The sequence below is a fragment of the Chaetodon trifascialis genome, chromosome 8 (assembly GCF_039877785.1).
Source record: "Chaetodon trifascialis isolate fChaTrf1 chromosome 8, fChaTrf1.hap1, whole genome shotgun sequence".
Classification (NCBI taxonomy): Eukaryota; Metazoa; Chordata; class Actinopteri; order Chaetodontiformes; family Chaetodontidae; genus Chaetodon; species Chaetodon trifascialis.
Window position 1 is genome coordinate 29,105,629 of NC_092063.1, and position 24,735 is coordinate 29,130,363.

General features: G+C 42.8%; 2 protein-coding genes across 3 annotated transcripts in view; both read right to left on the bottom strand.

Moving 5' to 3' along the window:
• The window catches only part of icmt (isoprenylcysteine carboxyl methyltransferase), a 125,550-nt gene that overhangs the window by 37,690 nt on the left and 63,125 nt on the right, over positions 1-24,735 (bottom strand). The gene's annotated exons all lie outside the window — the stretch shown is intronic.
• igsf21b (immunoglobin superfamily, member 21b) overlaps positions 1-24,735 on the bottom strand; it is a 79,041-nt gene that overhangs the window by 28,973 nt on the left and 25,333 nt on the right. The window contains exons 4-8 of one of the 2 annotated variants that reach the window (XM_070968025.1): positions 22,241-22,365; positions 17,424-17,545; positions 16,161-16,279; positions 15,216-15,328; positions 7,715-8,237 (exon numbers count right to left, since the gene is read on the bottom strand). In XM_070968025.1, the coding sequence (XP_070824126.1) occupies positions 7,715-8,237; positions 15,216-15,328; positions 16,161-16,279; positions 17,424-17,545; positions 22,241-22,365 (1,002 nt within the window). The remainder of the gene's footprint in view (positions 1-7,714; positions 8,238-15,215; positions 15,329-16,160; positions 16,280-17,423; positions 17,546-22,240; positions 22,366-24,735) is intronic. The other variant, XM_070968027.1, reaches the window with a different exon arrangement.

The window sequence follows — 24,735 nt, forward strand, 5'->3', positions numbered from 1 at the left end:
TGGAGATATTAGAAAAAGGACTCACCTTCATCCCGACTCCCAACCCTCCCACCCGGCCGGAACTCAGAAGGGACCTCTATGCCTTCCACAGAAGGCTAAAATTAATGGACTACTTCCAGGGGGCCCAGGGGCGGGAGCCTGTACTCTTCACGGGACCGTCCACATGGCAACCACACCCGGACACCATCTCACCAGCCATAACACAACTCATTACTGAAAACAACCGGGCACTCACACATTGGCACCCCCGTCCACACAGAGCACCCAACATTAGTCAGGAACATAAGCGCACCCTCAGCACACTAGGTACATGCAAACACATAGTCATCAAACCAGCAGACAAGGGGGGCCAAATTGTCATTCAGGATAGGGACAATTACATATTAGAGGCACACAGACAGTTAAATAACAACACATATTACAAACCACCAGACTCCATTACAGCAAGAAACACAAACACTAGTTAGGGCCATTAGACACACTACACAAACAGAAATACATCACAACCAAACAGAAAAAGTACCTGGACGGTCCCGAGGAGCCCAGGCCCCGCCTCTTCTACCTTCTACCCAAGATCCACAAGCCCCCTGGAACGTGGACAGTCCCTTCTGTTGTTCCGGTCGGCCGGCCCATCATCAGCGATTGCGGCTCAGAAACCTACCATCACCGAATACATAGACCATTTTATCAACCCCCATGCCAAACTCCACCCCAGCTACATTCAGGATACATATAATTTTGTACAGTCCATAAAGAACCAGCAGGTACCCGGCCATACTCTCCTATTCACCATAGATATAGACTCTTTATACACCAACATTGAAACCCCACTTGGCCTAGCTGCAGTACAGTCCATTTTCAATAAATATCCAGACCCCACTCGACCCGATAATCACATCCTACAACTCCTAGAATTAACCCTCACCCGTAATGACTTCATGTTCAACAACCAGCACTATCTCCAGCTGTGCGGCTATGCAATGGGCCGTAAGTATGCACCGGCCTACGCCGACATATATCTGGCCCATTGGGAGGAAACAGCATTTGCCACTATCCCCATCAAACCCAGACTGTATTTCCGGTACCTGGATGACATCTTCGGCCTCTGGGACAGCACACCGCACACCACCTTCATCGACACTCTCAACTCACACCACCCCAAAATAAAACTGAAACACAATTTGCAACCTCACACAATAGAATTCCTGGACACAAGTGTCTTCTTCTGTGACTCCATCGACCAAAACAAGGTACTGGCCACCAAAGTCCACTTCAAAGACACAGACCGCCACACACTCCTCCATAAATCCAGCTACCACCCAAGGCACACGTACAGAGGTCTGATAAAGTCCCAGCTGATACGCTTCCACAGGATCTGCACCCTCCCGGAGCATGTGGAGGAAGCCGTTAGCACCCTCTTTAGTGCGCTGAGGCCTAGGGGTTACTCGAGGCGCTTCCTCAGGAGTGTCAAGGCAGAGGTCAGCCGAACTTTCAAGGACAAATATCACCATGTCGTCCCCCAGCCAGCCGGCCCCACCCTCTTCCCCCTGGTGGTCACCTACTCGGAGACCACCAGGGGCCTCCTCTCCACCATTAAAACTAATTTCGAGGGGGCTAAATCAAACTGTAATGCGCTGGGGGACTGCCGGCTGATCTCTGCCCACCGAAGAAATAAAAATCTCAGAGACATATTGGTCCATTCCAATTTGAACAAACCCACACAAACTGGGGAAGCGCGTCGAGGCTCGGCGGTTGGTTTTATTTCTTTGCCCCACATTTTTAACCCTCACGCCAGAGTAGGCATCAATCCGTGGCAGGCCTTCAAACCCTCAACGACCAATGTCACATATGCGATTAGGTGCAAGGCCTGCCACAAAATGTATGTGGGGCAGACTAGACATTCAATTGTGACAAGAATTAAGCAGCATTTTTACATCATGAACAACGGGAGTGGCACCAGTGTCCTGTGTAGTGTGTACTACCTTAATTTGATGTTGCATTCGTTGATAAAATGTCGGGGCACCACCTTCCTCAGCTAAGAAGGACTGCAGAAATTAACCGCTATAACGCTGATAAATACTAACGAATGAACTAACGGTAAACCAGTCTGATAATCTGAAGTGTAAATTCTGGATACAGGGATCGTAAATATTCAGTTCAAAAGGACACCGTCTAACCAGGACTTAAATCAAAATATCATTTATTAAGCAGAATTGTGGATAATGGGTAATGTACCATGAACAATAAGACAGAAGATGGGAGGTGATATGACAGAACACACAAGGAACTTATGGCAACACAAGGGTAAATAAATTGGCGATAGTGAGAGGCAGTCTAAAAAGGAATAATGGGGACGCGAACGCAGAGTTAAGGGAAAGACGATTAATGGAGAGAATTTGGACGAATTGACCTAATCTTAACCTCACGGACCAACTCTTATTCAAACCCGCTTAGCGTGCCTACTTGGTTGCTGGCGTCCCGTTGTGCTCTGCTCCGAACTGGCTCGAAGGCGTTCCAGATGTTCGTCCGCGGCTCGATCTGCTTGGTGGTCTAGTGGAAGGCCCAGACCTCCAAGATGACAAACTGGTGCGGAACGGGGCGTCTCTGGAACTGGTTCGGCGGTCGGTTACAGATGATGGACTGCTCCGGATGGTTGTGAACCGGACCAAGGATCAACAGCTGGCCGCAGGGTTTGGTTCGGTTGAGTCCGTGACGGATTATTTTAGACTGATAGTACAAATTAAGAGTCTCTTCGATGGCCAGTCGAAGAAGGCTACGAAATTAGTATTACTTGCCTAAATTTACTAATGAAAACAAAACAAAACGTTGGGCTAAAGAGGAAGTTAACTTTGAGATTTACGGCAAATTATAAGAATACGTCTTCTGAAGATTACTTATGCTACCCGGAATGGCTTGGAGTAGCTCGAAGACGAAAACTTAAGGAGCAAAACGACTGTGCAAAACTTAAGACAAAAGCAAAGAAAAGAACTCAGCTGAGAGTAACTAGACGTGAAAAGAAAACAAAGGAACAGGACTAAAACCAACTAACAAAAACAAAAATCTACTGAAAATCTACTTAGACGGAACAAAAACAAAAAAACAAAAACCAAAAATCTACTAAAAATCTACTACTCAAACGCGCACTACACGCAGTTTTTTAAAGGTCGCTCCGGGGCGTGTCGAAAGGCAGGCCATCGAATCACGTGAGACTCTTTGTGACGCGCGGTGTAATCTCGCCTCCTGGAGCTGAACTAATCAAAGAATCATACGAGGGGCTCATCTGCTTCTCACTATGGTCAATCACATATAATTTCAATGACCAATTTTCAATGGCATTTCAACATTGTTCACAGCATGCATTAGACACTTTCTATGGTTGGGTGAAAACATTAAATGATAATCATGGTACAGTTTTATCCCAACAGGTATAATAACTCAATGAATAACTAATACAAAAATAAAGGTAGGAATAAAGAGAGGCAGATTATATTTGTCAAAAATTGATTATCACGATTACCGTTACTTATCGATAAATGTACCAAGTCAAGCATATTCAATCTGACGGTTAGGAAACTCTGGATGGCAGTATAGTTTGTGGTGACAATTCATACAACTTTTATACAACCGTTAAAATCACAACTTGGTCATACTTCAGGTCAGAGATACGGGAAAAACATCAATATTATGCGTACCCCGAGTCCTGTAAGTTGAAAACATGAAAAGTTAAGTTTGACATAAAATCTGGTTATCTTGGAGTGTTGAGGAAAACACACAAACGTGAGTCACTAGTTGCTTCAAGGGATGTCCGGTTTACGACCCATCAGCATTTGCTGATGTTTGTGGATTCCTCTGAGGTCTGCCATTTGTCTCTTCAGGCAGCCTTGTTGCATGGAGTCCTCGGGCTATTGGGGAAGTAATTAGCATAGAGTGGGACATCCTGATTTAGAGATAGGCGTTGACCTTTTGGCTTTCTTTCTTTAGTGTGTGAGTAAAGTATTTTACTGAACCAGACTTCCTGTCTCTCTTCGAAATCAGATTGCATTATAGGTAAACCAGACGGTCTATAATTCAATCGGTTGGCGGGTTTACACCTCCATTTCCCTTGAGTATCACCAGAAAAGGAGGGAAAGAAGGGGTCAGTTAAAGGCCGGTTCTGCTACACCTGTATGCACATTTTAAACTCCATGGCCAACACAATGTCCAGAGCATGGGCCTAGAGAGCAGAAGGGATTGGACCATGGGCCAGAGACAGGCGGTGGAGAGGAAATGGATTCATCTACTAAAGACCATAGATCCCACCGGGCTTAATAAAAAGTATGGCTGATGAGTCCATTTCCACTTGATAACAAACCTTTTTTACAGCATTTACTAGAAGTGCTCACCTCCTTACTTTCCAGGGCCTCTTCTCCCACAGGTTTCTGACAGGGCTCCGGCGATCCATGAATGAAATATTCTTCTTTTAATGGTCCTCTGCTTTCCACCTACTTTTATCGTCATTTTACCTTTGCTAACTTTTAAACTTCTTTTCTTAAATTATTTATTACCTATTATTGATATATTTATTCTACTTATATGTATGGATATATATGTGAATAGACATAGATGTGAGTGTAGGCATGTTGATGTGTGTATGTAGGTGTATACATACATGTGTGTATACAGGGTGGGTGTGTGTCCATGTATGCACATGTGGGGGTGTGCGTGTGTCTGTTTGCAAGTATATAGGTACATATTCTTATTCATAATTTTAAGCTTCCTCTTTTATACATGTACATATGTGTGTATGTGTGTGTGTGTGTGTGCGTGTATATACATTACTCTTATCAGTTCTTTTTTTTTAATTTACAAAAGGCTTATTTCCTCATAAAGAGGCCTCTCGCCGCAGCCTGAGCCGTAATTAATCTCTGTTATTAATAATTTTTTTTTTTACAAAACCTTGGGGAATTTGGTGTCATTATTATGGTTAGCATTACAAACACTTTTTAGCAAAGAGCAAGCTCCTTTTAGAATTTTTTTTTTTTTTTTTTTTTTTTACAAATGTAAGGTTTTAGACAAAGAACAATAGTCTTATGCATGATTTCATTTTAACCCTGTATATATATGTGTGTGTTTTTCCCTTATTTAATGGCTATTTTTTAGCACTTGTATATATTTTGTGATTTTTAACAGCACTTTTTTTGAAAGCACTTATTTTATGTTTTACTAACCCCTCTTGTTTTATGTCTAACTCCTTGCATTCACATCTTAGCACTTATTATAATTTTTTCTTTTATTATATTGTACAAAGCTTGCTCTCTTTTAAGTAATGACAGCCTTAAATGTTACAGCAGGGACCCTGGAGAGGGAAGGGGGACTTTGATAAACACACAAGTTCCCGTGACCGGCCTGTACCGTGGCCCAATCCGCCAAGCACATTTTATTCAACACCACACTGGGCCAGTCTTTTAAGTATTTCCAAGGATCAAAGATCCTTTGAGCCCACGAGAGCCCGTGCCCTTCGGAGTGCTCCCTCAAGAGCACTGCGCCCTTATCTAAACCTACATCACTGCAGCAATGGAAAGGTGTGGGATGACAAAAGCTGCAATCCAGCCACAGAACGGAAACAGACAGGGCCAACAGAAGAGGAAGAGGTGTAAGATGTGCCCAAGAAACCAAGACCGCAAAGCCAGCAATAGTTGTTGGAAATGCAGTGACCCAGTGTGCAGTGCTCTCTGCCAGAAAAGGGTACTTTGTGACAGCTGCTCACAGTGAGAAGAGAGAAGACAGCATGTGTTTATATGTGTGTGGACATACAACAGAGGGACACACAAACACTGAAAGTTAATGTTTTGATAGCTGTATTGATAGCAAGTTTGTGTTCAAATGAAAGATGAGAAGAAATTAACATGTAAAATATGAAATCATTCTCATATTGGGATCATTTTTGGATGTTTACCTTTTTTACCTTTCTCAAAGTTGTTCTGTGATAAAATGATGATAAAAAGTGATAAAGGAACATATCAAACATGAAATAATTATTTTATGGACCATCTTTTGTTAAATCATCTTTAACCAAAAGGAAAGAAATTTCTTAAGTTTACAGCTTAAAACGCATTCATTCTGATTGGGGTCATTTTTGACCCCACTCATGGAAGAGTGTAGGTATTGGTAGGTCATGCATCTAAGGGTTAAAAGAGTGAGACAGAATATCAACAAAAAATTCTGAAAAAACACATTATATAAAGATTCTAAATTGATTTGCATTTGATCATTGGATATAATTATTTGATCCCCTACCAACCAGCAAGAATTCTGACCCCCACAGACCAGTGCCATGGGGCACACAAATTAGTGCTGTCACTTTAAGAAAATTCTCTGAATCTCAACTTGTTATAAGTATAAAAGACACCTGTCACAGAATCAATCTCTTTCATTGAAACCTCTCCACCACCATGGGCAAGACCAAAGAGCTGTCAAATGATATCAGGGTCAAGCATGTAGCATGACAAGCTGAAGTTTGCCAATGAGCACTTGAATGATTCAGGTAAGGCTTGGGGGAATGTGCTGTGGTCAGGTGAGACAAAAATTGAGCTCTTTGGCATCAACTCGACTCGCCGTGTTTGGAGGCAGAGAAATGCTGACTATGACCCCAAGAACACCACCCCCACTGTAATATCATGCTTTGGAGCTGCTAAGGGTACAGGAATACTTCACCGCATTGAGGGGCCAATGAACGGGGTCATGTACCATAGAATCTTGGAGGAGAGCCTCCTTCCCTCACCAAGAACACTGAAGATGGGTCGTGGATGGGTCTTCCAGCATAACAATGACCCAAAACACATGGCCAAGGCAACAAAGGAGTGGCTAAAGAAGAAGAACATTGAGGTCATGGAGTGGCCTAGCCAGTCTCCAGACCTTAATCCCATAGAATATCTGTTGAGGGAGCTGAAAATTCGAGTTTCCAATCAACAGCCTCGGAACCTTAAGAATTTGGAGAGGTTCTATAAAGAGGAGGGTACCAAAATCCAAAAAGATGTGTGCAAACCTGTTGACCAACTACAAGAAATGTCTGACCTTGGTGCTTGCCAACAAGGTTTTCTCCACCACGTACTGTCATGTTTTGCTTGAGGATCAAATACTGATTTCACTTGATCAAATGCAGATTAATTTCTAACCTTTATATAATGTGTTTTTTCTGGATTTTTTGTTGATATTCCGTCTCTTTCTATTAAAATAAACCTACCATAAAAATCATAGACCGTCCATTTCTTTGTGAGGGAGTAAACTTATAAAATCAGCAGGGGATCAAATAATTATTTCCCCCACTGTAACTAGAACTATAAAACTATATATAAAAAAAAAAGTATGGCAAAAACTTCTCTACAGCTAAATAAACACTACACAAGTTTTTATTTCTGCCCTAGATAGCATTGTCCAGAATGTGATGGAAATTCTTGGCTCTTTATTTTCTCATATTCTCATTTCTACGGGACAGGTTTTGAGTCTTGATCAACATGCAAATTATTTGGTTTGCTTATTTGGTAGCAGCTCGGAAGCAATGATAAATTCAGATCCATTATGCCCAGAGCTGAGATGGAGATGATTACGCATGCATTCATTTCCTCCCGTCTAGATTACTGTAACAGTGTGTCTGATATCAATAGTTATTTTATGCATCAATATACACCCTGACCTGTATGTTAATTTAGCCAGAGTGTGTTGGTGTATAACTCACCCAGTGTGACCTCAGCCTGCATAGGCATGGACAGAGCTGGGTGCTTGACCTCACAGCTGAACAGAGCCTCGTTGTCCAGCTGGGGGTTGAGGCTCCAGGTCAGCATGGCTCTCACCTCCATGGTGCCGTCACCTTTTGCCTGCTGCCAATGCTGGAAGTAGTAGAGTGGGTCACTGCTCTGGACCCAGAGGGGAAACTCACGGCTCACCACTGTCTCAGGGATCACCTCAGCGGTTGGCTCAGAGTCCGACTTTGAACCTTGTTCTTGTCTGTGTTTGGGGCCATTGGAGCCATCTTGCCCCAGTCGAGCCAGCTTCCCTTCTTGTTCCAGTTGGGAAAGGGAGTTCTGGAGTTTGGTGTCATCAATGTCTCGAGTGGTTAGAACCAGGGAGCTCCAGAGCGCTGCCTGATGCCAGCCCCGCCTCTTATCTTCAACTGGGCCCTTGCTTTGGTCTCCCACTGAAGAGGAAGACTGGGCAGCTGGTACCACATCAATGAGCTCACCATCCCGCTTGAAGTACACCTGAAAGGCAGGGACTAAGGCAGGTGAGCTCAACAGACACAATGGAAGTATTTCAAATTATCTTGACCCTTTCCCTTTTGCACAGACCCACTGTCAGAAATGATAGCTTGCTGTGCGGTCTCAATGGCTTTAGGGGCAGGACAAGCATTTATTGAGTCAAATGCTTTGCTACCATTAAAGCTGGGTGAAGGACAGGAAGTTCAACTGGAGGACTGAAACCATGGTGGGTATCAGAGTGTCACTGTTCCCCCGATAAATCTTATTCATCATTTTAGAAAACCTTCCAGAAGACAAGGAGTTGTGATCAGTCACTGTTGTCATTGCCTCATTGCAAAAACCTTACAGGACATGACTGCTGGTTAACACATACTTAACATATACTTAGCCCACATTACAGTTGGAAACTGTGAAGCACTACTTATTCAAATATTTTTGATCACTTCAAAGATTTATAACAACAAATCATGTACTTTGGTTTTTGCAAAACAATCACATCACTTTTAGAGTAAAAGTTCACTGTGCACTGACTTGAAAATTCTCCCCTCACAGAGACTGATATCCTTTGATGTCATTGCTCCCTACTGAGGGATGTGTCAGCTGTGTGTTAGCTGCTGTCTTTAGGGAAGAACCAATGTCACCTCAGATCAGATCATCCAACTACTAGCGTTGTGTCTGCTTATTTCATACGTAAAGGGTATTTCTACAAGCAAGCCACATGAACCGCCAGGAGGTCACCCATCTCCCCAATTATAGCCACTATAACTTGTATACATATACATTTTGAACAGATCACCCCGACAACAGCTTCTACACCTTAATGGCACAAAGACAGGATTTTGACCAAACTTCTTATTGTATTTTGAACTCTAACCACCACTTACAAAAACAAAAACAAAAACCAAAAAAAAACAATTCTAGATTTCATAGTCCCAGTCTCTGTTCATAGACTAGAATAGGTCCTTTAAGATAGGTTCACATAGGTTCCTTTAAGATAGTCCCAGTCTATGAACAGAGACTGGGAACCTATGTGAACCCGTGAATCTCAAAGGATAGGTTCACATGTTTTACATCCATCCATCCATTTTCTACGCCGCTTATCCCTTTCGAGGTCGCGGGGGGGCCGGAGCCTATCTCGGCTGTCAACGGGCGAGAGGTGGGGTACACCCTGGACCGGTCGCCAGCCGATTGCAGGGCACATACACACACCATTCACACTCACACCTAGGGGCAATTTAGAGTCACCAATCAACCTAAAGAGCATGTTTTTGGCCTGTGGGAGGAAGCCGGAGTACCCGGTGGGAACCCACGCATGCCTGGGAAGAACATGCAGCACATGTTCTACAGTTTTTCTCAATTGCTAAAATACTAAACCCTGTTGTCTGAACCAAATGCTTCATTGCCTGAACCCACTGATTGAATCAGTCACTCTTTTGGCAAAACCATAAGCACTTTTCACCTGTTTAGTCACAACTTGGCAACACATTTTCATTGTGATGCACCTGTGTTGCATAATGGTGATCACAGGTGGCAGAAGTCAAACACAAGTAAAGCACAGGTGTCACTGGTTGAACACAACAGCTCAAAATTGATCACACTTGTAGCTAACGATGTGAGGGAACATATATATAGAGAGAGCACTGGTTTGTGAGGCACTACAATGGATAGAAATCTGAGAGGGGGAGTTCGTGTGAGAGGTGGTCGAAGTGGTTGAGGAGGTCAAGGTGGTCAGCCAAGGCAAGTAATATCTGATGAAATCAGAGCTACTGTGATTGACCATGTTCTTGTCCATGTTATGAGCATGAGGGAGGCCGGACAAAGGGTACAACCAAACATGTGGCTATGTGGCATCTGGCTATGGGGACATGGAGTGTCACCTCACTGTGGGGGAAAGAGCCTGAGCTAGTGCGGGAGGTTGAGCGGTACCGGCTAGAGATTAGTCGGGCTCACCTCCACGCACAGTCTGGGCTCTGGAACCCAACTCCTTGAGAGAGGCTGGACTCTCTTCTACTCTGGAGTTGCCCGTGGTGAGAGGCGGCGAGCTGGTGTGGGCTTGCTTATAGCCCCCCAGCTCAGCCGCCATGTGTTGGAGTTCTCCCTGCTGAGCAAAAGGGTCGCTTCCCTGCGCCTTCGGGTCGGGGATAGGTCTCTCACTGTTGTTTCGGCCTATGGGCCCCCCTTCTAGGCGCAGCCAGGGGCCGGAAGGGGTTCAGTTCGGAAGCCGCCAGATTTCGTCTCTGCTTTTTGCGGATGATGTTGTTGGCTCCCTCGAGCCAGGACCTTCAGCATGCACTGGGGCGGTTCGCAGCCGAGTGTGAAGCAGCTGGGATGAGAGTCAGCACCTCCAAGTCCGAGGCCATGGTTCTCGACCGGAAAAAGGTGGCTTGCTTCCTTCAGGTTGGGGGAGAGTTCCTGCCTTAAGTGGAGGAGTTTAAGTATCTTGGGATCCTGTTCACGAGTGAGGGAAGGATGGAGCGTGAGATTGACAGGCGGATCAGTGCAGCGGCAACAGTAATGCGGTCGCTGTACCGGTCTGTCATGGTGAAGGAGCTGAGCTGAAAGGCGAATCTCTCGATTTACCAATCTATATTCCTACCCTCACCTATGGTCATGAACTTTGGGTCATGACCAAAAGAACGAGGTCCCAGATACAAGTGGCTGAAATGAGTTTCCTCCGCAGGGTGGCGGGGCGCTCCCTTAGAGATAAGGTGAGGAGCTCTGTCACCCGGGAGGAGCTCAGAGTAGAGTCGCTGCTCCTCCACATCGAGAGGAGTCAGCTGAGGTGGCTCGGGCATCTCTACCGGATGCCCCCTGGACGCCTCCCTAGGGAGGTGTTCCAGGCATGTCCCACCGGGAGGAGGCCCCGGGGAAGACCCAGGACACACTGGGGTGACTATGTCACTCGGCTGGCCTGGGAACGGCTCGGCATCCCGGAAGAGCTGGGGGAAGTGTCCGGGGAGAGGGAAGTCTGGGTGTCCCTGCTCAGACTGCTCCCCCCGCGACCCGGCTCTGGATAAGCAAGAGAAAATGGATGGATGGAGTTCAGTTTTGAGCACAGATTGAACTGTTTTGAGGCGAGAGTTCAGTTTTGGGCACTGATTAAACTGTTTTAAGCTGAAAGTTTGGTTTTGCAAGAGAGGAGTCTGAGGTTTTGTGAATGTAGCTTGAAAATTGGGTTTTGTGTTCACAGTTTAGAGAAAAGGAGAGCAGCGTGTCTTAGCAATCGAGAAAAACTGTAAGTCTATCTAATATAGCACTTCAAAAACATGTACATTGACAAGGTTATTGGCCACTGTAATTGCTGCTGAATGGTGCTAATGCCACAGATGATGCAGAAGAAAAAAATGTCACAATGATGACAATGTGCAAAATGAGTGTTTTTCATTGAAGGGAACTAGCAGCTAAGGATGTGGAAGAGACAGCGGAGAGTATGGAGTACCGACCAAAGACATATAGCATCTCTGGTGGATCAAGTGTAAGACCACATTATGTGGTATGGGAAAGTGACGTACCTCTGTGGCTTTCCCTGTTCACCACACTGCCATTACAGCAGAGACGGACCCCCTTGGGATTTTGGTGCCCCTCTAGGAGTCAGCACTTTATTTAAATGGCTTGTCTTATATAGCTATTTTCCAAGGTTTAACTTTTTTTTTTTTCAATTTATCAATGCCAGTCCCTTTCATTGTACATCATTGAAAAAACAGTGAAAAGAGTAGAAAACACACTACCTATGAACTACCTACCTCAAAATGTACAGTTCTTATCATTCTGCTCAGAACACATCCATATCAGCACAAAGACAGAATTTCATCCTAGACCTGAAACTTTGGAAGAAATCCACTTGATCTGTCGGACTCAGACTGCTGACATAAACTTCAGCTGAACTTCAGAATATATTTTTAGAGAGAACAAGGATTGTGGTTCACTTTTCCCTCCATCACTTACACTGAAATTGCTTTAAGAATGGATCTTTTTAGGACCACTACAGACAGGAGGAAGAATTACAGCAACTACTATTCCTCTCAATGTACATATAGGCATGTGAATATTGTTTTAAAGTAGACTTCAATACAGTGGTTTTGGTGGTCTGAAAACCCAGTAACTCAGTTAGATTACTTCTCTCAAGCAGCTGGAGTCACAAGTGCAAAAACCAGAACATCATCCCTCCTGTGCTGTAGGTCTCCCTTAGGTGGTGGTCGACCTCGGCTTTGGAGCAGGCAAGTTGACCACCACCGTTCTGCCCCAGCAGCTGCTTTGTGAACCCAAACGGATTTGCTAGAAAGGCAGCTTGCTTCCTGGACCTCTCCTTCTTCTTATTCCTGTGCCACTCGGCCCTCCTCAGGGTCATTGGCCTCTTGCAGATTACGCTACGTAGCTCCGTAAGAGGTCCCCTCTCCTCTTCCCTTGCCACCTTGAACTGCTGCCTCAAGCTCTTCAGCGCCTGTCTGAGCTGATGGATTTTGCTAGCTCTGTTGTTCATGGTGTAGGCGAGTTTTGCTGTTCGCTTGTCCTCTAGACCGAACCTCTCTGCAGCTAGGCTGATAATGACCATGGTCATCATCTTGAGGCATCTATCAGCTTCTCCTTTGACAGTTGCTTCCAGGATGGTATCGGCGTCTTCATCGAGCTGAAGCCACTTCTTCTCCTTGCTATCTTGAGGCCATTTCACCCAACGATGTTCTAATGTTCTGTGTGCATCTGGTGCTTGAGTCACCTGGAGGCTCCGGGCCAGGCTCCTCCTGCGTCTCACTAGGTGTAGTTCCGGCGCGCTGTGACTTTAATCATATATTCTTTTGTAACTCATAATCATGTGTTTTACTAAAACTACCAATGAATTGATTATTCTTAGAATCTCACCATGGTTTTGATAATCCTAAAGTGCACATGATGACAATACTACTCTGTACTATGTTCTTATTACTCTTTATTATGCTTTATTATTCTTTTTAATAATGGCAGAAGTAACAGCTAAGAACTTATGGTATCTAGAGTTGATAAAACTCCTTTTTTAAAAAAAAAAAATCAGATAACCTGAAGCAGAAACATAATGGTGAAATCTGGAAGGAGAGGAGAAAGGAAAAAAATGGAAAAAACCAATGCAGATCAGCTGCCAAGAGATTACCTAATGGTGTATCATATGCCTGTGAATATTCTCATTCATCCAGGTCATTGTAAGCTTCAGGGCATTCAATCGTTCGCAAATGGACTTTGTCAGTTTGTCTTGGAAGACGTTTCGCCTCTCATCCGAGCAGGCGTCATCAGTTCATGCGCATCAGACTAGACAGGACAGCTCTAGTCTAATGAAATGGTGTTAGATTCAAGTATTTATCCTCTGAGTGAGGCCAACCCCCAAAACCAAGGATGGTATCACTCTATTGTGAGGCAAACGATCCCCCATTAAGGCGGGGTAGGGTGCAACCCTTGGGTGTCATTGACATTCGTCTCCCTTGTTAGTGTCCCATTCTTGTCATTGGGAGGCTCCTTGAGCCATGTGTGTATGGCTTTGTTTTTTATTTTCAGAGGCGAAATCTTTGAATCTCTTTGGAAGAGATGAAAGGACAGCATTGTATGTGGGAGATAGGTGGTGTCTCAGACCTCCCCCTCTGTTCAGAGATGGTTTTTCAACCTTGACATGCATGGCTTCTCTCACTCCTCTTTCAAACCATCTGTCTTCTCTGTCCAGAATATGCACATTTTCTCCTCAAAGGAGTGTGCTTCCTCCTTGAAGTACAGGTAAACAGCTGAGTCTAGACCTGAAGAGTTAGCCCTTCTGTGTTGTGCCATGCGTCTGCTCAGTGGCTGTTTTGTTTCCCCAATATATAAGTCTGTGCATTCCTCACTGCACTGGACTGCATACACCAGATTGTCCTTCTGAGTATGAGGTGTCCAGTCTTTGGGGTGCACCAGCCTTTGTCTGAGAGTGTTCCCAGGTTTGAAATGTACCAGGATGTTGTGTTTGTTAAAAATCCGCCTGAGTTTTTCTGATACACCAGACACATATGGAATGACAATGTTATGCCGTCTGTCTCTCTTTTCTTCCTCTGTCACCCTGTTCTTTCTGGAAGCGGCTGAACTTTTCACAAAAGACCAGCTGGGATAACCACAGGTTTTGAGGGCATCCCTCAGGTGTTTGTGTTCCTTGTCTCTGGCCTGTTGGCTGGTTGGAACATTATCAGCTCTGTGTTGGAGAGTTCTGATAACACCTAGTTTGTGTTCCAGTAGGTGATTTGAGTAAAAAAAGGAGGTACTGGTCTGTGTGAGTAGGTTATCTGTAAACCCCAATATGGAGGCTCCTGTTCTCTCCAATGTGGACATCACAGTCCAAAAAGGGCAAACTCATGTCCTTGACATCCTCTCGAGTGAATTTGATGTTCTTGTCCACTGAGTTAATGTGCTCGGTGAAGGCTTGCACTTGAACTGATGAAGCCTGCTCGGATGAGAGGCGAAACATCTTCCAAGACAAATTGACAAAGTCCAGTTGCGAACGATTGAATGCCCTGAAGCGGTGTATCATATGATGACTCTGGAAAATACCTAAAAGATGTCCCAGAGGCATGGAAGACCAGTACCAAACTGAATATAAAACAGAGCACAGACCATTGTAGTTCAGAATTCTTCTGGTGTGCCTCCTGTGCATATCTGAACAAATTCTCCCTTTCTGTCAACATTAAAGTCTTTGCCCAGAATCCTGACTCCTGTTGATTTTTATCAAGAAGATTTTTCTGAATTGATTTTTGGTCCATGTGGCTTGGGGCTTCAGTTCCAATACACCACATCCTCCCTTGACACTGGGTCAGGGACAACTGACGTGGTGTTCCCCCGGTGTTAGATTCCTGGATGGATGGATGGATGGATGGATGGATGGATGGATGGATGGATGGATCATGAGGCTTCCTTCCTTCAACACAAAGTTGTGACTTCAGTTTGACTATGGAGACTGAGTCTTTCAAAAGAAATAAAGAGTAAAATGTTCCATCTCACCATGGGAGCTGGCTTTGCACCTGTAACAATGCAAACCAGAGTGAAGTTCTGGGCCTCATGACGGCTGAAAGGAGACGGGCTGTTGGCTGCCACAGAGATTGACTTGGGAGGTACTGCAGAGAAAACACACAAGGTGCTCAAATATAGAAGTGTCTTTGATTTATTGAAGGAAAATAAATATGTAATAAACTGTAACTCATGAGGTATTTATCTAGTAATAAAAAAAATCACTGTCAAGTGAGTGGTGACTGTGAGCTGAGACTGCTGTAGGAGCATCTTCAAATAAGAGCATTTAAAATCAATTCAATTATATTTAACCAAGGAATACATTCTGGTAAATCTGCTAATGTGCTTTCTGATGATAATCTGATGTTCAGATTAATCTCTTGTGTTTTAAATATAGAGCTGAAGTTAGGATATGATTTGCCTAGCTGAGCATTAAGACTGGAAAGAGAGGGAAAATGCTACCATTTTGTGCATAATTCAAGCTGATCATCATCTTTAAAGATCATAAATTAGCATGTTTCATCTTGTTAGTTTAACTCTTACATAATAGAAATGTAAAAACACTGTATGTTTTGAGGGGATTTTTCTCCCTGTAACTTTGAAACTGACATTTTGGCTGTAGTGGGGGTGCCCTAGGAGTTCACCTAGAGCTTAGAGTGTGCACCCTATGTACAATGACTGCCCTTACCACAGGGGCCCGGGTTCGATTCCAACCTGCATGGGACCCTCTGCTGCATATCATCCCCTTTCTCTCCGCCCTTACCTGTCTCTCTTCACCTACACTATGAAGGCAAAAGGAATGACATTGTGGCTGTACTATTCGAACTGGTTGCTGTGAAATCTGGTACAGATAACATGGTGTCCACAGGATGAATCCTAATGAGTTTTCTTAGATGTGGTCTTTGCAATTCACGAGACAACCTTGAAATAGGTACATACCAATGACAGTAAGAATGATGCTGCCGGAGGCTAGAATCACTTTGTCTCTGGAGCTCCTGTCATAGATTCCCACATGACACTCATACACGCCATCATCCTCGATCTGGACCTCAGGAAGCCTGTTCATATATAGATTACAAAGTTTTACATGCGTGTTTTTCAACTATAGCTTTCATTTTCGTTAAGGTTCTTACGCTTAGAGAAAAAAATTCCATATGTGGCAGATTGAGTGTCCCCCCCCCCCCCCCCCCTCTAGTGGGATTAACTGGCAGCAGGCTGCGCTCAATCAGTCATCAGCACACTGATTGCGAGGTGGGGCTGCTCACCTTTACATCAAAGGTGTGTTAACACTGCTCTGGTTCCACTTCCTAACCTTCGGAGTCTGGCGTCTGTGTGAGCAGGGTGCGCTTGGTGTGCCATCCGTGGCGTGGTGATGTGCTGGCTGCAAGCCTAAGGTAGGCACTTATGGCACTTCCTGGTGCCGCACATCTCTCTGGCTCTGGCTTCATGCGAGTTGGTGCAGTGAGGTAGGTTTGCTGGAGTTAAGTTAAACTGTAGTGGGTCGCTGCCTGGTCCTGTCTCTAGTTAAATTTTCTCTGTTTTCCGGTTTTGTTTTTGTTTTGTTTTGTTTTTGTGAGTGTGTGTGTGTGTGTGTGGTCAAATTGGCAATTTTTCTTTCAGTTTGTGGCACCCATATAGGCCAACACTAATTGTGTCTTCTCTGTTGGACAGGAGCGGTGGATCATGAGCCAGTGGTAGGCGGACCTCCCGGTGGTGGTGCCCCCCCCACATTTTTTTATTGTTTGCTGTCTTTTGTTGATGTAATTAGATTTCACAGGTGGTGTGTTTCTTTTCTTTGGATTCGTCCTCGTTCCTTTTTGGTCCGTCCTCCATGGTAAGCGCCCCTCCGCTTTACTCCTCAGGCCCTTATGCACAGTAGATGTTGGTCCATAGTTGCTTGGTCATTTTATAATTGCAAATTGTTTCTAGCATTTATATCATTGGCAATAAATTGTGGTACAGTTTTCTTTGGATTCTGGTCTCTGTCAATGTGTCATCGAACCTGTGAGCCTCATTCTTGGTGTCCCTGGTAAGGGTGAAATCATTACTTCCTGGGGTTGACATTGTCGACAATACATCGCCATCTCTTGGTATATCTTCTGTGTCCAACTTGCCTCACATAGGATTTGCTCTAAATTCATTTTCCCCTGCCATTACTCCCCCTGTGCATAACACAACTTGTACAATACCACATAGTCTTACCGCATAGTTGACTGGTAGACCAGGTCCTCTCGTCTGTGATTGTCCTCCATGTGAGAGTAGCTGGTATTGTCCATGGCATCATAGGTGAAAATCTTCTGCTTGGCACTTCCTCTTTCAATCACCTGGGAGGGCAAAGTACATTATCAGCACTGAGTTTGAATACTGTGGTATTAACTGTGCAGACATGAAAATCCTGATACAGTCTGTAACTATGTAGACATGAAAATATTCAGTATGTATGAAGCTTGACATATACATCATGACTAAATACCTAATAACTGATATTGGACTCCTGATTTCAATCAAATCTGGGTACCAAGCAAAGACAGTGGGTGCTTTTCATTCCATAAATTGGTCTCCTCGTCTCCTCCACTCACTTCCTCTCCTTGCGTCTTAGCTCCGCCCAGCGAGGACATGAAAGAGGGATGCGAGGAAGGGACGTGCGGACGGAGGAAACGAAACTCCGAAATGAAAAATCCTCGCTCCACAGCGTCAGTCCGAAGCGACGTCAATTACTGATGACGTTTGCACAGCTGTAAAAGCTGTAAAACATGATATTATGGTCAGATCTGCAGTCAGACTGTTCTACTCCTGATTGCTATTGATGAGGTTTCAATTATATGCCGTTAGAGGCATAACAGAGGACGGGTGTGTGGTAGATTAAACCAACAGCCTTGTAGCCTTGCTTTAAAAAACCGTAAATATATACCAAGAATTTTCATTAATTTCTTGGTGACAGATACAATTGTTAAAAGGACACAGTTGAAACAAGAATCAAGATTACATTTGTGAAGACCTGCTCCCGCCATGATTCAAACGTGTGCCACATACGACACGCCCCTTAAATAATAAAAGACTTCCGCGTAGGCTACACCGGTGTATCCTCACTCTGATCTCCTTCAGAAGCCTCCTCTCTCCTCGCTCCTCATCTCCTTCAGGTGCATTTAAGCAATTGGAAAATCATCATGGTGGAGGGGAAACGACTTCCGGGTCGACGAAGGAGAGAGGAGACGAGGAGGCGCAATTCAACGTAATGAAAAGCACCCAGTATGCTTTAAAAGTTTTCCATATTTCTGATTTGCATTGTCTGGCACATTGAAAAATCATCAGTGTCTCTCTGGCCCTACCTGTTAGTCTTGTGGTCTTTACATTGGTATATTATGCACATAAATATAGCTTTTCCAGGCTCTATGGAAGTTTTATTAATATCAAACCTTCATGTTTTACAGCATAAAATTAATTCTAAAAAGTTTTTGCAGTTGGAGGTGTCCTGACAACAGTTTTACATAGGTTTTTAATTGGGGGCTATGGGAAAATGATGAATGAATTTAACGTTTTCACCAAGAAGAGATGACCTAAGAGTCATGTATTAAATTTTATATATGAACATTTCCTTCCTGATCTTGCAAATGAAATTTCATAGCTGTGTGAAAAAGTATGCAGATTTCTATAGCCGACAGTGGTTTTCAGGTAATTAAGTCAATATTTTGATTAGCACGGATACTGTTGAATTTAGAATTGTGTAACATGTATTAGATTAGACTTTTGTCTCTTGGGTAAAATGTGAGATATTTCATCTATCATAATTTTAAACCACCATGCTACATAGCTAAACAATGGCTGTCAAGGTGGGGAGGATTGAAACAGCTTTTAAAAATTTTAAATGAAAACTAACACAATATCCTGGAAAGGGATTTATGGACAGCATTGTCCTGAAATAGCTTTCTTCGCTCTTCTTTCAAACTACCTGTCCTCCCTATCTGCACTGAGCCATGTCTGTGCATTCCACACTGCATTGGACCACATAAACTAGACTGCTTTCTTTCTGTTTGGGTGTGGGGTCACACACATAGAAGGACAGATGAATTGAAAGAGGAATGAAGGACGCTCAAAGTAGAGATACCATCCCTCAGCAGAAGAGGAGGTCTACGACTCCATCCCCTTATCCCCTACCTACAATGTTGTCCTATCATCCCTTTGCTGGAGATTTAACAACTATTTGGCCTCATTTGACAATTCAAATGACTACCATTTACACTTGGCCAATAGTGACTCCAACAACTCGAGTAGCCAGGAGCACCACCCAAGTGGTATCAATGAACCTGATAACAAGCCTACAGAGGTCAAATTTGGGACTCCCCATCAGTCAGTGAGAACTGAAGAAGCTTCTTGGATGAAAGATGAATGATTTGCAGTAACTGAAACCAAGTCCAGTTGCCCTAGATTCAACCATCATTTGATAACCATGACCTGGGTAACTGGGAATCTTTACGGACAGCTTAGACCTAAATAGGACTTGGTTTTTAGTATGTATTCAGGTAGTATTTTTTTTTCTTTTAGGTCAGGAATTTTGCATATCAATTTCCAGTGGAGTACAAGATCAAGCACACCTCTCATCATAGCATAAGAACAACACAACAGGTTCTGATTGGTTCTCAGGCTTCATGCAATGAGGAATGAACTTCTTCACATGCATATTTTGCGGTGCAGTCTCATTTTTTAATTCATCATCAATATTGTTACAATTTATCCCAATTTGTATTACAACTTAACCAGTTAGTGGGGTAAGCTTCAACAGTGGAACTTGTATTCGATATGAATTCATGAATTCTGTGACATCCTTGGAGAAGACACTACTTTTTTAGGGCCCTCTCCATGGTGGTGCCCCGGGCAGTCGTTATTATGATGCCCCTACTCTTCTTTGTTGTCTTCTTCAAATTTCCTGTGGAATGCGCATTGCCAAAGGAATTTGCCAATTCATGAGTATATTTGTTTTCTTTATGACACCACCTGGGCTCCATAGATCAAAATATATGCCAATGGTTGGTGAACATTCTAAATAACCTGCTAAACATCACTGTGACACCACAGAGGTTACATGTCATCGTGAGCATATTAGCATGCTGACGTTAGCAGTTAGCTCTCACAGCCAGCTAGGTAGACTTTAAGTCTTATTTGTGTTTACAAGAACCAAATAAGCAGAGGTGAAAGAGGTATACAGATCACTGATGAAGTAAAAATACAAGTGCTGTCAAAAATATTGCGTTATTAAGGCGTTAATGCAAATCAATTTTAACTGCGTCATTTTTTTTATTGTGCCATTAACGTTCTTTGTGACCTAGTGAACTTGTATTTTTTTTATAAGCTGTGGCCACTGCTAGTGACGTTACAAAAACTACAGGATCCGATTGTAAACCGAAAACAAAACAATGGGAACGCCCCATGCATGTTTTGGTCTCGCCTAGCTGTGAAAGTGTAGGCGGATGTCAAGCGCGAAACGCAGAAATGGACGCGAACAAGATTCTGAATAGAAAGTTTAGTTTCAAAAAGTTGCCAGATGTGTTGACTGACAAGACCAAAGTTTGGACAGAGGCATATGGATACCGCAACTAAAAACAAGCTTACTGCAGCCATAGTCAAGTAATGTTCATTCTTTCTGGAGAGAAATAAGAGGCTGGGTTGATAAGCCTCTGGTGAATAAACAGAAGAGCATTATAGTCTGACTGCTTGTATGTTCAAAGGAAACTTAAGAAAGGAAAGCTTAAGCCATGGTTTAACTGCACTATAGCCTGAGTCCTAGTTTACAATGATGTGCACTTTGTAACTTTAACTTGTATCACCCTGTTTTGATCCCTTAGAAAGGGCTGTTGAAGCGGCTTTTTTGTAACCAAGTATTTATTTTTTGTCATCTGTTTATTGATAGTGTTAAATTGTGTGAGATTCGATTCATTCAAATGTGAATGACTGCTCAAAGTGAGAATGTTAGTGTGAAATAAAACACTACACATTGTTTTCAATTAAAAAACATTTGCACAAAGCAAGCCTATCCACTTTTCCATGTTGATACCAGTATTAAAATGATAATTAATGGGACATTTAGAATAGATAAAAATGTGCGATTAATTTGCGATTAATCGCGAGTTAACTATGAAATTTATGCGATTAATCGCGATTAAATATTTTAATCAATTGACAGCACTAAGAAATACCAATACTTTAATACAAAAAATATTCTATTGCAAATAAAATTCTGCATTCAAAATCATACTTATGTAAGAATACAGAAGTAGTATCAGCAAAATGTACTTGAGTATCATATATAAGTACTCATTCTGAAAAACTAAAAAAAGGCAGCTGGCTATAATTGATATATACATACATGTAAATTGGTCCAATAGATCCCCATATGGCCTTCCAAAGTGTTACATGATAAATCTGAGGAGCTGTGAAAAGATTAAGGATAGAACAGAAAAAAAAAACTAAAGTTCCGACTTGAATCACTTTCTTTTTATTTGATTTTTTGGGGGAAATATTGGGTAATTTGATTCCTTTACAGGTCTTATTCATTTAGATAAATGACCATCTGAGAAGTTTAGAGGGAAAGTCATTCTTTGTTGAAACTCTTAACACCTGAGAGACATCTGAAACATGACTAGGAGCTCTGAGAAAAGATACTTCTTTCTTTTCTCGGGGTCACAAGTCAAAAAAGTTTGAGACCGTGGGTTTAATCTTTAACAATGCATTGTATTTTTTTTTCCAGTTATATCCCAATTTGAAAAGTGACTAGTAACTACAACTATTAAATAAATGTCATGAAGTAAAAATGTAAAGTAGCATAAAGTGAAAATAAAACTGTACTTATATACAGTACTTGAGTAAATGTCTACCACTTTTAATAACAAAAGGGATAAGACAAAATCTACTGCTCACTGTACACTAAATATTTTCACACATACACACACACATACTGAGGGCAGGATTTTCATCAACCTTATACAGTAAGAAGTTGGCAAGTAGCTGTTATTGCATAAATTCACCTGTGTGCTCACCCGAAACCATACAATCTCTCGGAGGTTGCCATCTGTTTGGAAGTTGCACTTGAGTGTTACTGTGTCTCCAATGACAACATGGGCAAGTGGCTCAATGGAAACAGTCAAATAAGCTGCCAAAAAGAGAAGCATGGGAGACATTTGGAAATGACATTACATTCCCCTGTATAACTCCTACGCTGAACTGTAATGAAGAAGAAGAAGAAGAAATGTGCTTTATTTATCACTCATAGTTGCACACACTACATGCACACGCCATGCTTCCATGAAATAATTTTTTCCGCATTTGACCCATCCTCGATCTGTCGATGCTCCACGGCAGACCAGGAGCGGTGGGCTGCCAGCTGCCAGCCGATGCCGGTGCCCGCGCCCGGGGACCCATCCCTTCTCGTCACCATTGGTCAGGTGGTGATCTTCTTGCATGTTTTTAGTGGGGGTTATTACGGAAGAAACCCCGGGTCAACATGGGGAGAACATGCAAACTCCAAACAGAAAGGCCCCTTTTTCCTCGAGCAGCAGGCACTGAAGACATGGTGGAGGACACGCCACCAGCGCCCACAGTGGGATTCGAACCGGGGACCTTCTAGCTGTGAGGCGACAGTATTACCACTTGTTCCACTGTGCTACCCAATGGTCTTATGCATTTACAGTGCAATGTATTATGACAGAGTTAACATGGACTTCATGTATTGCACCCATCAGCTTCACTGTTAATAACCCTGTAGCCTATAGGATTTGTAGCAATTCAGCTCTTGTTGCATTGATAGCTTTTAAGGGAGGTCAACATAAAATTAACACTTTACAGTATGCAAGCTACAACAAACTGTACCCTCATAAAAATCAGATGCATCAACACCTGTCTGACCTTTTTAAATTGCAGACGCTTAACCAAACATAGCATATCAAGGAGCCATTGTACTCCTTTGTCTGAATGGAGCAAGACAACAGCCATGTACAGGTACTTAGAAGTATCAATGGAGGAGGAGTCTCTTCAGGGGAAGCTGCAGTCTGCTTTTAGAAACTAAAAGATACAACACATAGTAAAACAGAGCAGGGGAAATTACAAAGAGAAAACAAGATTAAAGAAAAATAAATATATCATATTTGTATATACTATGCTATATGTACAACATATAGTTTAGTGTCTATTATTGGAACTCCCACTGTGATTGCATTTCTGTCTGTCTCTCTCTCACCCTCTCTCTCTCACCCAACTGGTTAAAGCAGATGGCTGCCCACCCAGATCCTGCTTCTGTCTGAGGTTTCTGCCTGTTAAAAGGAAGTTTTTCCTCACCACTGTCACCAAATGTTTGCTCACAAGGGAATGTCCCGGTCAGTAAAACACAGTGGAGACACAAAGGAAATCCTTTCACCAAGGCCTGGCAATATTCTTATAGTTCAGGTCATGAAAAGCCACAGGTTGCTACATTGATAAAGGGCAATCTAACATACCCTTATTAAGGACTGTTGTACTAGAATGTACAATTGTTTATATTACTGTGTCCACCCCACTGATTTTTTTTACTTCTTTTTTATTATTTTTTTTAACAAAACTGGAATATGTAATAAGATAAGGTATGTAATATGTAATAAGATAAGGTAAGATAAGATAAAATTGATCCCACACCAGGGAAATTCATTTGTTACGGCCACCAAGTATAGTATAGTACATAAAAATAGTCATTGTGGCATACAAGGATCAAAGATAAAAAGGATACAGGGTAAAAATCAAAAATCAACTATGTATATGTATATTATTTACAGACTATAAAAAACTGTTGCCATTCTTATGAATAATCTACCAATGTTGAATTGTGCTTGAGAAATACTGTTGCATAAAAAAAGAACATTGAATTACATTGAAATTGAAACACTGAAATACTATTGCACAGTTGAAAAAATATACAACACAGTAAAAAATAAATAGAAAATGTAATGGATGTGAGCATTCAGTTCACTTTTGCCACCTCCTGTGTTATAAGTCTTCCATCATGTGTCAGATTTTACTTTACTTACTGTGTTTTCCCACAGTTTCCCTCTGTCCTTGTCGGTTCATTCCAGTTTCACCTGCCCTTAAGTCCTTTGTTGCCTTATTTTGTAAAATAAAGTATATGAACTGCTTCCGCCCCGCCTTTTTGTTTAGTCTGCATAATTGGGCTTCCTGTTATTCCCGGACCACAAATTATAACAGAATAAATCAACCAGACATGAACCCAGCAGACATGCATCCCTGTTTGGAGGAGGTGAAGGACTTTCATTCTATAATGCTTTACTTGCTTTTATGTTGGGACAATTCCCTCGTGTCTGGGTACAGTTTGGGAGCTTTAACCTCCTTGGAAACTCTGATATATCATAAAGAATGGTTCTAGGAAAATCCTGGTAAGTCTGGTGTATTGCGGAAAATAGATTCCATTTAAGCTAGGCTGGAGAAGCAATTAGTTCATCGTCTTTCAGTCCCAGCTCCTGCTCCCAGCCGAGTCAGC